The 17,602-nt window shown below is 36.0% G+C and overlaps 2 protein-coding genes across 2 annotated transcripts; both read right to left on the minus strand.

Annotated features, from left to right (window-relative positions):
• On the minus strand, positions 1 to 5,563 carry LOC115453630 (UDP-glucosyltransferase 2). Its single transcript, XM_037445227.1, has 4 exons — positions 4,653 to 5,563; positions 1,454 to 1,676; positions 670 to 889; positions 1 to 286 (listed from the first exon to the last, which is right to left on the minus strand). Exons 1-4 carry the CDS (start codon positions 5,484 to 5,486, stop codon positions 7 to 9), a joined length of 1,557 nt encoding a protein of 518 aa, XP_037301124.1. The 5' UTR covers positions 5,487 to 5,563; the 3' UTR covers positions 1 to 6.
• A 906-nt stretch (positions 5,564 to 6,469) lies between these two features.
• Positions 6,470 to 10,864, minus strand: LOC119191316 (UDP-glucuronosyltransferase 2B15-like). Its single transcript, XM_037445218.1, has 4 exons — positions 9,977 to 10,864; positions 8,342 to 8,564; positions 7,093 to 7,312; positions 6,470 to 6,764 (listed from the first exon to the last, which is right to left on the minus strand). Exons 1-4 carry the CDS (start codon positions 10,808 to 10,810, stop codon positions 6,485 to 6,487), a joined length of 1,557 nt encoding a protein of 518 aa, XP_037301115.1. The 5' UTR covers positions 10,811 to 10,864; the 3' UTR covers positions 6,470 to 6,484.
• Positions 10,865 to 17,602: the final 6,738 nt, after the last annotated feature.

Raw genomic sequence — 17,602 nt, forward strand, 5'->3', positions numbered from 1 at the left:
TATAAATTAACTTCGTTTTACTTTAACAGGACTAGATTTAAATAAGCTAATAATATAGCATACAATATACACTACACTAACTAATGCTATTAATAGTATTCCAAGAAGGGTTAACACGAAGTCAAGCATATAGTATTCAGTGTAGGACATGTTGGCGGCGGGTGGCTTGAGGTGTTGCGCGCCTTTGTGTCGCAACACGAACTCCGTCCACCACACGGCGCGCTCGAGCGGCGTCTGCGGCGTGTCATACATAATCGACTTCACTTTCTTCATGTTTTGTTTGAAACTGAAACAGAATTTAAGTTTAAGAGTGATCACACATATCTTTTAGACGAATTACTACAAACATTAAAATTAAAATTATTCTGTTTAGTAAAGTAGAACTGCATAACAACGACATGTGACAACGCGACGGTTATATCCTAGAATATATCACACAACAATTTCAGAGTTAAATGTTTCACGTGTCAGTTATGTTTGCTTTCGTTTGTTAGGTTTATATTTTTGGTCAACTTCTTTTATATTTGTCTATTCTTCAAAATCCACTAATGTATCTATAATAATTATGCATCATCAATCTTTAAAATAACTAGATTAAGGACCAACCTGCTATATATATAAAATAAGTATGTATCGTCTTTCCTTAAAATAATTAGAATAAGTACCAACCTGCCATCTGTAGTAACAGTTTCCACTCCCCTCACAATATCATCAGCGGTTACAGTATAAGGATCCAAATCCACTCCAATACCAAGTTTTGTGTATTTGTACACGTTGTACCATTGGTCTGCCAGGAACGGTATTCCGACTAGAGGTACTTCAGCGTCTATGGCTTCGTCGGTGGACTGAAGACCGCCTTGCGTGACGAAGGCTTTGATGTTTGGATGCACTAGAATAGAAGATTGATGATTATTATTATATATAGGAGTAACATCTGTTGGTAAATGAACATCTGATGGTCATTTACCATCAGATGTTACTCATATATACCGTGTATACGCACTTTATATTTGGGGTTGGTGTCTAATTAAATATCTACAACGTGCCAAAACATGTAGTAGCATTTTGAAGTTTTCAAATATGTTCAGTTAATTTTGTACATACTCTATCACATAGGGGTAAGCAGAGACAACATATTGCCACTTTGCACGATACTGGCATACTTCTCTCGCTTCCTACACCTTTATCAATCTTTTCATCTATTCCCGCCAGTTCAGGGTACTTTTGAACCAGCCTTTACTAAGAATGTCAAATATTTAATATTCGAAGGTTCGGTGCGGTAGACCTCTACCGGCTCTTCCATCCACATATGCCTTATATATTATCTGTCTTATATCTTGTCAGTCTCCTATCATCCATCCTCTCCAAATGCCCTAACCACCTTTGCGCACCCTTTTGTGACTTTTACATTTACAAGTGTGATAATATGAATAGTATATTAACATAAACCTACCCAATAAATCCCTCTGCGGGAACCACTTCTGTATCCTTACATTATCCGGAACATTTTCAAGATTGTCTCCGTCGAATTTCCACAAAATATCATAAGGTATCCGTCCGAAGGCGTTCAGAAACTCATCCAATAATTCCTTGTCCATTAACGAAGGTATCACGTTGGATCCAAAACTAATGTAGACCACCCCACGTTTTGAGTTGTCTATGAATTCCTTCAGGTCCTAAAGAACAAAAATAATATATTGTTTGTAACGTAAATATGCTATGTTAGCTAGTATATTACATCTAACTATACATTAACAAATATATGAAAATGAACAAATATTAAAAATGATATCTACATATTATGTAAGCTAGTTAAATAAATTAACAAGTGAAGGAAAATAATGTTTAATTTTAATTAGTCGCCGACTGCGATATTGGTAACCTGTATATTAAATTATATTTTGATTTTCAGTGGTTTTTAAAGGCTTTTAATTCTTTGTTAAAAGTTTTTATTTAGTGTGGTATTTTTTTAAAGTTTACGATTAGTGATTATTAACCGACTTCAAAAAAAAGGAGGAGGTTATCAATTCGACGTGAATTTTTTTTTAATTTTTTTTTTTTGTATGTTTGTTACCTCAGAACTCGCTCATTTATGAACCGATTTGGAAAATTCTTTTTTTATTCGAAAGAATTTCTCGCCAGATTGATCCCATAATTTTTTTTTCAAGATCGCTTTGGTAGTTTGGTTTTAAAATTAAAAAAACTAGAATAATTATGTCGTCCAAGAAAACGAAATCGCGAATTTTGCTTTCCTGTGACGTATTTAGTTATGTTTTTGCATTGAGTTTGGTTGACTGTACTTCTCACATACTTATACATACAGCATAACATCTTTTCCCCGTGTCAGGGGTAGGCAGAGGCGTAACATTTCATCGCGATAGTCGTACTGTGTGTGAAACATATCAGTTGTGTTTTTGGGTTGGGTTTAATTGACTCTACTTCTTACATACATACATATATGTATATAGCATCACACCTTTTCCCATTTGTAGGGGTAGGCAGAGATGTAACACCGCAGCGCAATAGTTATTGTATGATCGAAATATATCAGTTGTGTTTTTGCGTTAGGTTTGCTTGAATCTACTTCTTACATACATATATATAGCATCACACCTTTTCCCCTTTTCAGGGGTAGGCAGAGGTGTTACACCACAGCGCGATAGTTGTACTGTGAGCCAAGTATATCAGTTGTGTTTTTGCGTTGGGTTTAGTTGACTCCACTTTTTACAAATATACATATATGTAGCACTTTTTCAGGGGTAGGCAGAGGTGTTACACCACAGCGCGATAGTTGTACTTTGAGCCAAATATATCAGTTGTGTTTTTGCGTTAGGTTTGCTTGAATCTACTTCTTACATACATATATGTAGCATCACACCTTTTCACTTTTTTAGTGGTACTCAGAGGTGTAACTCTTCAGCGCGATAGTCGTATCGTGAGCGAAACACAACTATGCCATTGAGACGGTCTATTTTTTACTAACACAAAAAAGCAAAAAATAAAAATAATTTTAACAAAAAATTAAACCGCCTTCAAAAACCACTCAAAACCAAAAAATAATTTCACATAACAAGTATATATTGGATACAAATTTTGGAGTCGGTGCCTAATTAAAATTGCTAGTTAAGCTAGATAAATACATTAACGAATATACGAAAACAATGTGCTGCCAGCTTACAAAGTTAGCAAGTCAGATCGTCACCGGAGATAAACACATCGCCGCAGCACAGCAAATGGAAGCTATTAAGGAAATATTTAAATTTGTGAACAGTACACTACCCAAATTCTTTCCCTGTTACATATAGCTGGTCAAATGTGGGTATATTACACTCAATGCCCCGAAAAAAGAGGAAAGAAAAAGATGAAACACCATACATGTACTTGGTATTACACCTTTCACTGTGTATGTTTGTTAATAGTAAACGCAAACCTACTTCTTTTAATTGATGTGAAAGAAATTAGCTCACAGATGGACTATACAACAAATATAGCTAACTAGCAATTTTAATTAGGCACCGACTCCAAAATTGGTATCCAATATATAACTGTTATGTGAAATAATTTTTTGGTTGTGAGTGGTTTTTGAAGGCGGTTTAATTTTTTGTTAAAATTATTTTTTTTATTATTTGGTTACTATCTATACGTCCTACGCATTATTTTAATATTTTCCTTGTAATTAAATCGTTTTATGGCACTCAATTTTGTATCACCTACGTTTACTGCTTCTGGTTGATAATGTATTTATATACCTTGTATTCATATTATATTACTAGCCTTTGCTTGCGGCTTCGCCAACTTGAGAAAGATTTTTTGGGATAAAAGTCTTACTTTATAAAATAGAGATAAAATGGAGCCTATATTTTAAGTTAGGCATCTAAAATAACATAGGTCAAAACTGCATTCAATTCCGTGCAGTTGATGCACGGAATTAAATACAGTTGATTCATTTTTATTTATATAGACTAGCGACCCGCCCCGGCATCGCACGGGTGCAATATTTTTCCACTATTTAATGGATGTTATTATACATATAATCCTTCCTCTTGAATCACTCTATCTATTAAAAAAAAACGCATCAAAATCCGTTGTATAATTTTAAAAATTTAAGCATACATAGATAGGGACAGAGAAAGCGACTTTGTTTTATACTATGTAGTGATGTACAGACAGCCTGTTACAATTTTATTATATGTAAATATAATTGGGTTTACATTACGATTGCGAATATAATAATAATCTGCAAGGTGACGTTGATAGCGACTATCGATCACTCTCTTGTCACGATGTAGGTGAGAAGCGATTTGAACCTTATTTATATGATTGTAAGAAAGTTAGTAAAATTTATTTTCCGTTGTCTTGTATGAAGTCTAGTCTTGAAAATGATATGACTATCGAAAAAAATGGTTTTCTGTATATATAATGAGTTTTAGTTTTTAGTCTGCCCCATATACATGAAAGCTGAAATTTTTTCGAAATATCGAATTAAATTAAAAACTAAAAACAACGATAAAATCCAAAAAATAGTTTCATTTCGATTTCTTAATTTTGCGTGTACATAAGAATTCATTATAGATTAAGTATGTCATTCCGCATCTTAGCTTGCATGTTTGATAATAGTTTTTAATGTAGATCAGAAGTAAAATAATAAATACCTTTGGGAGTTCCTTCACAGGCTGCAGATGTAATGCACCTAAATAAATAACGTTAGGAGGCACAGGACGGTTACCGTCAAACACAGGAAAAGAATTTAAAAGCACCAAAGACACTAGATCTTTTAGTTCATCAACTGTTGGGGCATGCTTTCCAATCTTCTTTTTCAGCAAATCCGTTTCGAATTTTTCTAGTTTAGCAAACCAACGAATACATCTATATTCGTTGTAGACCTCTTTAATTTTTTCAACAAATGAAAGATCCTTAAATTTGTTCCTCATCAAATTCGGGTAGTGTATAGGATGCCTCGCCACTGCGCCGGCGGCTTCGAAATCTTCAGCAAATCCTTGGAAAGACGAAAAAGCTATCAATGGGGCATCAAAAATCTTCGCGAATACGAAATGCGAATGAAGGAATCCCTCTGCAATTACAAGGTCAAACTTCTGTGTTTTGTCATTTAATAGTTTATTCACTTCTTCAATATCGAAAAATACTTCGTATACTGACAACATTCTTCGAAGTGTGTCATCAGATATCATAATTTCTAAGCCCGAAATTACTCCTCTCTCCATGACTGTCTGAGCATTTTCTTTTATTAAACTTCTTATAATTGCGTAGGTGCTTCCGGTATCTATTTCTGTTATGTTATCCTTCGGCCTATCTTTCGGTAAAGCCGGGTTCGGTGTTATAACCACCAGCTCGTGTCCTCGCTTCGCCAGTTCCAGGGTCAACGGCCGGAACACCACTTGATGACTTATCGAAGGCATTGGGAACACTCCTAATATTCTCGCGGAGTTCACCGCGGAACACAATAGTAATGGAATCAACAATAACATTGTGTTAAAAATAACGAGTTACAATGGAGGCAATAAATAACTACCAGCCATTTAAATTGAAATGCTAAGAATTGTTATAATCAAGTGTTTTATATAAATATACCATACATTATCAAATCAATAAAAGATAAGAGATTCTGACGGATAATTACATTTTAGGCATTGAATTTTGTATCTAGTTAAGAATTAATTTTATTTGTCAATAGGGTTTACTCAAGGCTGTACTTGTGTAAGAGACCTTGTATTTTGTATCTTAAGAAAATATAGCCTATATGTGAATCTAGTTACTTGCTACTTAATAAATTATCAAATAATTTTAAAAAAAAACACATTTAACGCATTTATCTCCGATAGGATAGGTGGATGAGCAACTAGACACCCACTTTTCATCGTGTTTTGTCCAATGATGTGATAGGAGGCGAGCTCTGCGTCATATTGCGACTTTTAAAGTAACCTACATTTCTGGTGTATTGCCAACGTCCTTCCAATTATGATGTTACAATTTCGCCTTCGAACAACCCGTCGGAAGCTATGTTTGTATTGTTTATGTATTATCGCTTGCTTTAACGGTGAAGGAAAACATCGTGAGGAAACCTTAATACCTGAAAAGTTATATATAAGATCGTAAGCAAGAATCATCGTAGGTAGAACCTTTAAACCTAAGAATTTCGAGGGTATGTGAACTGGGAGATGCAGCGTAAGCAGGCTCCCCACCAGATAGACCGACGATCTGGCGAGGATCGCCGGAGTCCGATGGATGAGAGCGGCACAGAACCGGTCCCTATGGCGCTCAATGGGGGAGGCCTGTGTCCAGTAGTGGACGATTCCCGGTTGAAATGATGATGATGATAATAAAGTCTGCCAACCTTTAGCGTGGTGGACTAAGGCCTAAACTCTGTACGTAGTGAAGGATGCCCTTGCTTAGCAGTATGCAAAATATAAAAAAATTGCTGAAATACGTAGACATGTTGGTTATTAAATAAATTTAACAGTTTAAGTTAACTTCGTTTTATTTTAACAGAACCATATTTAAATAATCTAATAACATAATATATAATATACACTAAAATAACTAATGCTACTGATTGTACTCCAATAAGGGTTAATACGAAGTCGAGCATGAAGTATTCAGCGTAGGTCATGTTAGCGGCGGGTGACTTGAGGTGTTGCGCGCCTTTGTGTCGCAACACGTACTCCGTCCACCACACGGCGCGATCGAGCGGCGTCTGCGGCGTGTCGTACATAATAGACTTCAACTTCTTTAAGTTTTGTCTAAATCTGTAACAAGACAATATGTGAAAACGTAGTCTTTATATTAATAGACTACCTACGACTAGACGTCGTTGCTAATGATTTATTTTGCTTGGAATAATCAATCAGGATACACAACCCTTCTAGAAAACCAAGTCTTTCTAAAAATTCCGGAGTGTGCAAGTTTTGTTTAAAATTGTTTAAATGAGGTTTGAATTAGAGCGATGTTTTAATGTGGGAAATTATTTCTTCAGCGGTTTAAACTCATCGGGTATCAGATAGAACCACATAAATATTTTATGATCCAATTTGTCGTTACCAATCTTTGTCATAAAAATCTCATTTAAAATCCAACCTGTCATCACCAGCAACAGTGTTCACTCCCTTCACAATATCATCAGCACTCAAAGTAAAGGCATCCAGCTGGACCCCAATGCCAAGCTCCACGTATTTGTTCACGTTATACCACTGGTCTGCTATGAACGGTATACCGACCAGAGGCACTCCGGCGTCTATAGCCTCATCCGTGGACTGGAGACCGCCTTGTGTGACGAATACTTTTATTTTTGAATGTACTGAAACAGAAAAATATGGTTGAAACTAATTTCTGCAATTCACAAATATTTGGATTTCACATGGACTTGCTATCCTCAAAAATTGTACCGCAAAAAATATACAGTTCTAGCCGTTGGTACATCTTTATATACATAAACTTCGGAAATAATATATTGATCATTTGAACATATGGAATCCTCAGTTAATCCAAGTATTACATGGTCTTCATTATTTCCACTAGCGAGAATAAAACACGAATGCTTCCATAAATAATATCAGCATTATCTTACAAATCTATTGAATTCCATGCTGTTTACGCGTTCATTAAGCATGATGAGGCAGAAATTATATCAACAAACAGATGTGTAACACAATCAATTGTTACAGCTATTAATATCAATTGCTCTACAGAATTGTATGCCATACGTTTGTACTGTGAATCAAATATCTCTAGATTTACAGCTCGAAGAATCTTCTCTAATCTAATCCAACTCTAACGTCAGGTCGCAGCAATGACATTTGTTGCACAAAGCTTGGTTTATGCGATGAGCCTCGTGTTAAAAGCATCGAATAGATCAAGACGGTCTACTTCGAAAAACGAATGCCGAAACGTCGGTCAGAAATGAAGAAACGACGAACTTCGGTTTTAACTTTACTACCAAATTACTTCGAATCCGTCACCGTTCTGTAGCTTAACTTAGTGGTAGCATCAATTCCACGTATTTTTTTTTGGGGGTAGCAGTGGATTTTGTCCTTGCAGATGGATTTAAAAAGGGATGACGATAACCTATAGGTTCTTACAAATTCCATGTCTAAAATATTGCAATGAACGGATCGGATCTGTCGTCCAATCCGTCTTCGGATCCGTAGCACTTCGTAGTAACAAAACGTGGGATCCGTCATCCGAAACTACGGATTTCGTTTTTCGAAGTAGACCCTAAGTTCCAGATAAATGGTATTACAACAATTTACACAGAGTGTGACCAGACGTAGGAATCGAGATTACCTATAAGCTAACCCAGTGATTACACTAATGATTAAAAACCTACCCAATAAATCCCTCTGCGGGAACCACTTCTGTATCCTCACATTTTTTGGAACGTTTTCAAGATTGTCTCCGTCAAATTTCCACAAAATATCGTAAGGTATCTCTCTGAAGGCGTCCAGGAACGCGTTCAATAAATCCTTGTCCATCATAGAAGGTTGAACATTGGTTCCCAAACTGACGTACACCACGCCGCGTTTTGAGCTATCCAGGTAATGTTTTAGATCCTGAAAGATCAAATATATTTTGAGGGACAGAAATAATATTTTGTATATGGCAGTCATTGTCTCTTAAAATGCTCGCACTTTGTTCTAATTCATGAATTGTTAATGGACGTTATGTTAAAATATATCTTTTCGCGTTTCTATTTAATATAATGCTGGCATCGGTTATGGTGATCTTAATACATGCATGATATGTTTTTGTATTTTGTTTGTATTTATTTCTGTTAGACCTTCTGTGCCATGTAAAGAAATAAAGTTAAACTATAATATAGTTAGATTTTGAATAGTAATGGCGATAGGCTTTATTACCACACCAGAATGGTTAATCTAGTGCGGTAAATTTTAGAGAATTAGACCGCTTTTTTCCTGACCTTAATTTTTTTTTACGCTTTATCCAATGTTTTCAGCAAGCACACATTACTCATTTTCCTATCAATAACTATATTACATGTAAAAATTAAATATTTAAGTGGATTTACGTATTCCTCCCAATAACTATTATAAACTAATCCACTAACAAAAACCATCAGCTATTAAAGTCAATATTTCACCACTAAAGGAAGGTCTATATCACAAGTTTTAGTAGTAAATCTACTAACCGCGTTTCAATAAACGATTCCAATTGCTTTTTTATATATCTCAAAAATGGTCCGATTGGAACAAAGGCATTTTGACATCGTAACAAATCACTAAAGGGAAATAGCCTAGTTGGGCGTGGAACGGACTGCCAAGACGAATGTCCACAGGTTCAAATCCCAAGAGCGCACACCTCTGACTTTTCTAAAATCATGTGTGTCTTCTTTGTGAATTTATCGTTCGCTTTAACGGTGAAGGAAAACATCGTGAGGAAACCTGCATATCTGAGGAGTTCTCTATAGGAATTTCGAAGGTGTGTGAAGTCTACCAACCCGCACTAGGCCGGCGTGGTGGACTAAGGCCTAATCCCTCTCAGTAGTAGATGAGAGGTGCTCAGCAGTGGGCAAAGTATATAATACAGGGCTGATATTATTATTTTATTTTTTTAACAAATCACTTATTTGGATTGCTTCATTATTGGATTCGGATTGAAAATTCAGTATTCATATCTCATCATTCTATTGTTCAGTAAGTTGGCAACACTAAAAATAGTCGGGCCCGTAAATAGACAGAAGAAAAAAGTGCGGTATAGCAAACCCAAATTATATGTTAATAATATAGCAAACAACTATAATGAATACGTTACAATACGATTACTCATAATATCTGTAATGGCACGAAATTGAAACATATGAGGAAAACGTATAATATCTCGACTTTTTTGTATTTATTGCTTTGAATGACGAGAAGAGCTTGCGAGATGGTGAGAGATACGACCGCCCATAAAATAAATACAGGATTGTTTTAAGATTAAATTTTAAAGGCATAGAAAACAATACCTTTGGTAATTCCTTCACGGGTTGCAGATGCAAGCCTCCTAAATATACAACGTTAGGAGGCACAGGACGATTATTGTCAAATATAGGGAAACAATTCAAAAGCACCAAGGACACAAGACCTTTTAGTTCATCAACTGTCGGGGCCTCTGCTCCAAATTTACTCTTCAAAAAATCTGATTCGAGTTTCTCAAGTTTAGCAAGCCAATTCGTAAAGATGTATTCATTATAGATTTCTTTAATTTTCTCGAGAAACGAGAGATTTTTATATTTATTCCTCATAACATGTGGATATAGTATGGGATGTCTCGCCACTGCGCCTGTCATTTCAAATGTTTCAGGAAGCCCGTACGCAGATGAAAACACTATTAATGGTGCATTAAAGATATTTGCGAAAATGTGATGAGCATTTATAAATCCCTCGGCTATCACGAGGTCAAACTTCTGCGATTTGTCCCTTAATAGCGCTATCACTTCTTCATTGTTAAATAACTCATCTGACAACAGTATCATACTTTGGGTCATCTGTTTCGACGTCATCGCTTCTAAATCAGAAATTGCACCTCTTTTCTTAACAGTGTTTGGACTTTTTTTTGCAAAATTCATTACAATTTGATAGGTATTGCCTGTGTCTATTTCTGTTACATTATCCTTCGGTCTGTCTTTCAGTAAAGCCGGGTTTGGTGTTATAACCACCAGCTCGTGTCCTCGCTTCGCCAGTTCCCGGGTCAGAGCTTGGAACACCACTTGATGACTTATTGAAGGCATTGGATACACTCCTAGTATTCTCGCGGAGTTCACCGCGGAACACAGGAGTAAAGAAATAAGAACTAACATCTTCCTTGTAATACACTGCACTGATATGTATGCCTCATTAGCGTTTAAATATAAATATTTGAAATTATTCAATTTATCGTGGTTAATGTTTATCTTTATACGTTGTATATAGAAAAATGTATGATAACACAATCGGCCGTGTATTTGATTACTCGGGCAAGCTTCCAATGGATTACAATTATTTAATTGCTCATAAATATCAACATCATATTAGCCCTGTATTATATACTGTCCCATTGCTGGGCACATGCCTCCTCTACGACTGAGAGGGATTAGACCTTAATCCACCACGCTGGCCTAGTGGGTATTAGTAGACTTCACTCCCTTTAAAAATTCCTATATAGAACTTTTCAGGTATGTAGGTTCCCGAACGATGTTTTCCTTCACCGTGAAAACAAGCGATAATTCACAAAGAATACACACATAATTTTTAGAAAAGTCGGAATTGTACCCTTGGGATTTGAACCTGCGGACATTCATCTCGGCAGTCCGTTCCACATACAACTAGACTATCGCCGTAAATAGCTATATCTTAATACTTGCGACTTTAAATAGGTTAGTTATATATTATTGATTTATCCATGAATAGTTGTGATCACTTACCATTAGATTTAAGAACCCAAAAGACTGGTTGTTAGATATCAAGACACTGTGAACTCATTATGCGTATATCAGACCACATATGCCACCAAATAGACCACCCATAGGACCTATACGATCAAAGTACTGGCGTAAAAATGAGTTTATCTGTTAATTCAGGCCATGGTCTATCTATGTCATTATCAAATCCATCTAGCTGTGTCTGGCTACTTCTCACAAACATCTAAAAATCTAAAACAGGAAAGACAAAGAACAGACAGAAAAAATAGGCTAGTGACAGTAGTCTCTATAATATAAAAATAACTAGAACTACCATAACCTAGAAACATAAAAACCTCTCCAACTTACACTTATACTTCCATTCGTACCTAAAACGCAAAGAAAATGAGGGACATATTCCTAAAAAAGCCAGCTATATACCAACTTTCCCGGTATAAAAAATGATTTTGAAAAATAATTGCCTATGATTTTGCGTATTAAGAAGTAAATCATACGAGAAAGGAATTTGTGAAAACAGAATGAGAACAGTATTGAAGTTGATTCATAAGTTAGGTAGAATTTCATATATTATTTCATTTGATAGGTAGAATTTCGTGTATTATTTCATTACGTTGAGGATTGGGTGCGTTCGTATTACCTTGCTGTTATTAATTAAGCCCGCACCAGAATACTAGATGACTTCACAATGCAGATATTGAATTTCTGTTTTTTGTTCCTAATTTAATCTCCATTGCAAAGTTCCTGTTGAGTAGAGCGGATTTACAGCTCTTTCTGTGCTAGATTTGATGCATTTTAGTAAAATTGATAAAATAATTGGAACGCCAGATAGCTCTTTGGTACGCGAGAGTCAAGCTGAGATTAACATCGCATTGTCTATTTTGCAAGTAATGTACCAGAACTACTACGTTTAGAATTTATCACCGACTCCAAAATTGGTAACTAGTATACTGTCGTGCTAAGCTCAAAGGGGGTATTTAATCAAAATCTTGATTTTTATGTCGTCAGATAGCTTAAAGAAATACCCATCCAATGAACTTAACTAAATAACGGTACCTTGTTTAGAACTTGTTAAAAAAAAAACTTAAGAGTTTCTCTATCTCAGTTTTACATACACAACTATATTAAAAAAACTTCGATTATCTCGAAATAAGGTTTCCCTAACATACCGCTTTTGCGCTTAGCACGGCAGTACAGTATACCTAGGTAACGCATAATTATTTTGTGGTTTCAGTGGCTTTTGAAGGCAGTTAATTTTTTTACTTTTCTGTGTTAGCAAGGTATACACTGCCTCACTGGCGTACTTGTGTTAAGCACGCCATACGACTATCACGCTGAGTTACAAGCTTCCAACCATCTCCAGGAATGAAATTCGGATGTTTTAAAAAACATACACGTCGAATTGATAACCTCCTTTTTTGGAGTCGGTTAAAACCTACAATAGCTTGTTGCCTTGCGATTGTTGAGCGGCATGTAAGTCACTTCGAACTACAATACAAGAGCAAGACGAGCGAACAATTAAATTAGTAGACGGGCGAACAATCGCTATGCATGGAATTTCAGACGTATTTTATTCCTAAATATGGCGAAAATTATTCTGTGGTATGTTGTATTTCGTAGTGACGTTATTGAAGACAAGCGAAGCGCACACAGCCTCAGACACAGTGATTTGACGTCATTCACTTTGCTTGTGCCTGTCTTTACCTCAGTGGAGTCGACGTAAGGATTTCGAGCATATACTGATAATAAACATACTTCACATATTTCACGCATGTTACAAAAGCGCTATGGCATATCTATACATATAAATATAAATGCGTGTCTGTCTGCTTTTTTTAGTTTCTAACATATAAATATGAAATATATATATAAATGAATCCCTATTTCCCTTGGTCACGCCATCACGCGTGAACGGCTGGACCGATTTCCCCATTTTTTTGTTGTATTTTTTATTGTCAGGAGAAGGTTCTTATGAAAGAAAAATAAAAAACACATGCGCGGAAAATTATACAATTTAACAAAAATATTAATTTTATATAACTGTCAATTGTTGGAAATAACTGTCAACGATTGACAGAATGCACAGTTCAAATTCATAGTTAAGACGGGACAACGTCTGTCGGGTCAACTAGTTATGTATATAATATTATGTTTACTATAGATTCCAGAACCGCTGAAGCGGTTTCAATGATGTTTATAGGTTATGTTAGGGTTAGTCCAGGGGCCTTTTAGGGTATCGGACCCGCAGTAAACACCGGAGGAAACCTGCAAATGGAATACTGGAATTCACCGGCTTAGCAACTGCAAGTCCGTGGAGGAAAATAGTGAGGGGATAGCTGAAAGGCATTCAAGAATGCATGTAAAAGATCCTCATGAGGGATGTTGGCACGTTTGTTCCAAGACTGACGTAGCCGCCGCTTCGAATTGTCCAAATATGCTTGCAATTACTGTGAAGAGTTCCATCTACCGTCAGAATTTGGGTCGTCTTACGGTTCATGATAAAAGGCGCCTGTTTATAAATAATAGCAATATTACGATAATTATAAATTGCAACTTCACTGCGTTATTACTTAAGTCATTAAATTCCTACCAGAATACATTAAAAATGTCCTGAAGAACAGACCCAGTTAGAAAAAAACTAGGTCATCTATTCGAGGGCCTTATTGTCTATGCTATATTTTATTTTGACATTGCTTGCGAAGTACATATTATTGCACCGCGTCGCGCTTAAGACAATAGAAATTGGCATAGAGAATACCAATCCACATTAATTTCTCGATGATGTAATACCGCCGCGTTACGACTTTACACTGTCATAGAGAATTAAGCCTTATATTAATTTTATTGGCGGTAGGATATATTTTATATTCGCCCGGATAGCGACCACTGTACACAAAATGTTTAAACCTTCATAGTGACTCACGTGTGTCGCGTTCCGGGATCAGCCAGTGTATATCCAGTTTTAAAAGGCCGGCATAATTGTGTCGACTGCCGAGGGGTAATCATCTCTCGTCAATCGATATTCTATTGGATCCCACTTCACTTACTATTCTGTGCAATGGAGTAACTTTACTGTACACGTATAAAAAATATTAAAAAAAAACTTTACATTTTTTTTTCTAATCAGTAAGTGATAGTATCTGTATTTATATCTTGAGAAACTCATTGATCTAAGGAAGAATGTGATTAATCAGTAATTACTATATGTCCATTGAACTAGAATGAGTACAAACGAAATTCCTTCGAAAGCTAATCCTAAACACTAAACAAAGATAATGTATTGGAATATTAAATACATGTACTTAGAGATCTTTTTTTGAAGCCGTTTAAAATACACACACAAAGCAGCACCTCTTTTGGAATTCGGTTAAAATATTACCCAATAACGGAATTCTATATCAGAATCGGTGCGAGGGAAGTCATCGATGTGGAAAATTCCGTCGATTTGTTTGAGCCAAGCTGTGAATAATGCACTGAATTCGGAGCAGGTGTTATTCCTGTGATATTTCCACGTTATTTCATGCGAACTGGTTTATAAATATTTAATCTTACCTTTGTGCCTTTTTACGACTGTCAACTGTTCAATTTGTATGTTCACTTTGAATACGGTGTTAATATTGTTAGAAACAGAAGTAGTCTATTAAAAAATATAAAAGAACCATCCCTGGTTACAGAAATACTTTTGCCAATAATTCACCATCCAACCGATCCCTAGGACCAGGGGGTGGACACTTAGGAAAACCGGAGTGTAATGAATTTTTGAGTAGGAGACTTAAACATTATATAATTTATACATAAGAAATTCACGTAATAATATTGTGTATTTTGTAATTAAAGGGAATTATTAAAAATTGTAGACGTTTTATTTTTAATATCTAAATTCAATCATAATTTATATCAGTGTAAGATTTATTGTCAGCAATTTTTATCGATATAAATCTATCGATACAAAATTATCGATATTATCGATTGAATAAGGAATGTCCCTAGAGACGAGCAGATTTATAATAAGTTGGCAGCCTTGCGTGTCATTTATTCTGCGTAATGTTGGTACAAAATGTAACTCTAATTGGGCTCATGTATGTGTGCGTGAGCTCAAATTCAATGTACTAAGTGCCGCCTCTTCTTACGTAGTATATTGCTTACTCTATGGCTAGGACTGTCCACGACCAACTTCCTCGGTCTGTCAAACGCTCAGTGATTCTATAGCAAAAGAGCGTCACAAAAACCTTCACAATACTTTTTATTGTAACAATATTGTATCTGTATATTTGTAAACTGCTGCCGTGGCCAAACATGATGTCTCTATTATAATTATGTAATATCTTCCATGCCTGTGTATGTATACTCATGTTCTTTTTACAAATAAATTATCTTATCTTATCTCTTTTAAATATATGGAGGCATGGTATATGGGTTTAAGACCTGTGGTATGGGAAGCCTTGTGGTATCGGGGGCATTCAAAGAATTCCGCCATAGTATCTCCTGAATGTCGACTAAAAGGTAGCTATCGGGAGTCGTGGCTGCGTAGCGGGAAATACGCGCCATCAGTTTTTTTTTTTTGAGGCCAAATCTACAGTCAACACCGGGAGAATCCTGCGAATGGGATACTGGATACCTTCGGCTTAATGACTGTAGGGGCCTAAAATAGAAGGGGGAGAGTGGAAGGGAAAAGGATTAGGGAAGGAATTGTTCGCACTATTCCAGTGGCGAGGTTTTATTGGTATGTAGTATTATGGTTTGATTGTAGTTTGGTAGTTATTTGTAGTCGCTGTTTTCAGCGACCAGGATAGTGCGAAGTTGATGCTCACAGTTTACATGTTAGGATGCTATTAACTATTTGGTTTCGCGCCTTCAGTTCAACAAATGATGCTGAAGGAACAGTAGCTCTGAGTCCCATCAGAGTGACCCCACTGCATCTAATGGTAGTTGGGGTAAGGTCCAAAAGAAACTCGACTATATAGTTAGTTATAAACCGGACATCAGCGCCAAATTTTTACTCCAAAACTAATTACCAATTGGTAAGTCTCTGTCATATTTGAAATGTCCGTATGCCTTGTCGTCACAGCGTCCTAAGATGTTAATACAAAAAATAATATATTTACAAAAAATATGCTATTATTCGCAATAAAAACGTGCAAATCATGATATTGAAAAATATGAAGTATTTTACATTAATGTTTTGCTATTTCACAGTAGATTGAGGAACCATCACATAAGCGTAAATTTTTGTATGATAATTTTCCCAATATCCTCTCTATATGATCTTAGAACTCTTTGTGTACTGCGTACGCAGTGCTTTATAGCTCAAAATTATGTATATACTATTTATAGTGGTTCCTATCAGGCGATCGGCTCATCACAATATTGAATTATATTAAAAAAGGAATGAATTTGTGCAACCATCTTCAAAAAATCTCCATTATCGAAATCCTCTCCAATATTCGATGATGTAGCGTAACATTACATATTAATATTCCCGATTTATCCCCGTTCCACGTTCCGTTTCGCATGGATTTTGAAGATAAAGAAAGCATGTTTGTAATAGCTTTAGTTTCGCTGTTTGATAATGCTTACACAGTTTTGTATGAAGACAAATGAGAATTGACTTCGGCGTATTTGTATTATGGTATGACTGCTGTGTTAAGGTTTCGGGATCGATCTTCGAGTCGGGCACTGATATTGGGTTTTCTAACTCAGTATCAGTCCTGAGTATGGAATTTGTGTCCTATATGATGGGCTTGTGCCCTATCATATCCAGATGCCGAAAGTGGGTACACCCATTGCGCTTCGGACTATCCCTTCTGGTACCAGTTTGTTCTTCGACAAAGACAAATTATTTTTCCCTGAGACTTGCCTAGCTCTACCAGTCGGTGTTATGATGCGTGCCACTGCTGATTCTGGCTTACAGGAGTTGTAGTGGTGGGTGTGAGAGCGGGAAAAGTCTCTAATATCCCTTCGCGTATATGTGTGTGTGCAAATGGGAATAATGATTTTCGTTGCATGCTTTTAAGTAAATAAATAAGGTTAGTAAGTTCGAATGGGCTTAACTTTAGAACTACTGAACTGATATTGATAATTTTCACTAATACGAAGCTACGTTACTCCTAAGTGATATAGGCTACTTTTCATCCCAGAAAAACATTCACGCGGGCGAAACCGCGGGCAGAAGCTCGTGTAATATAAATTGAAATG

This window comes from Manduca sexta, chromosome 5 (assembly GCF_014839805.1).
Source record: "Manduca sexta isolate Smith_Timp_Sample1 chromosome 5, JHU_Msex_v1.0, whole genome shotgun sequence".
NCBI lineage: Eukaryota > Metazoa > Arthropoda > Insecta > Lepidoptera > Sphingidae > Manduca > Manduca sexta.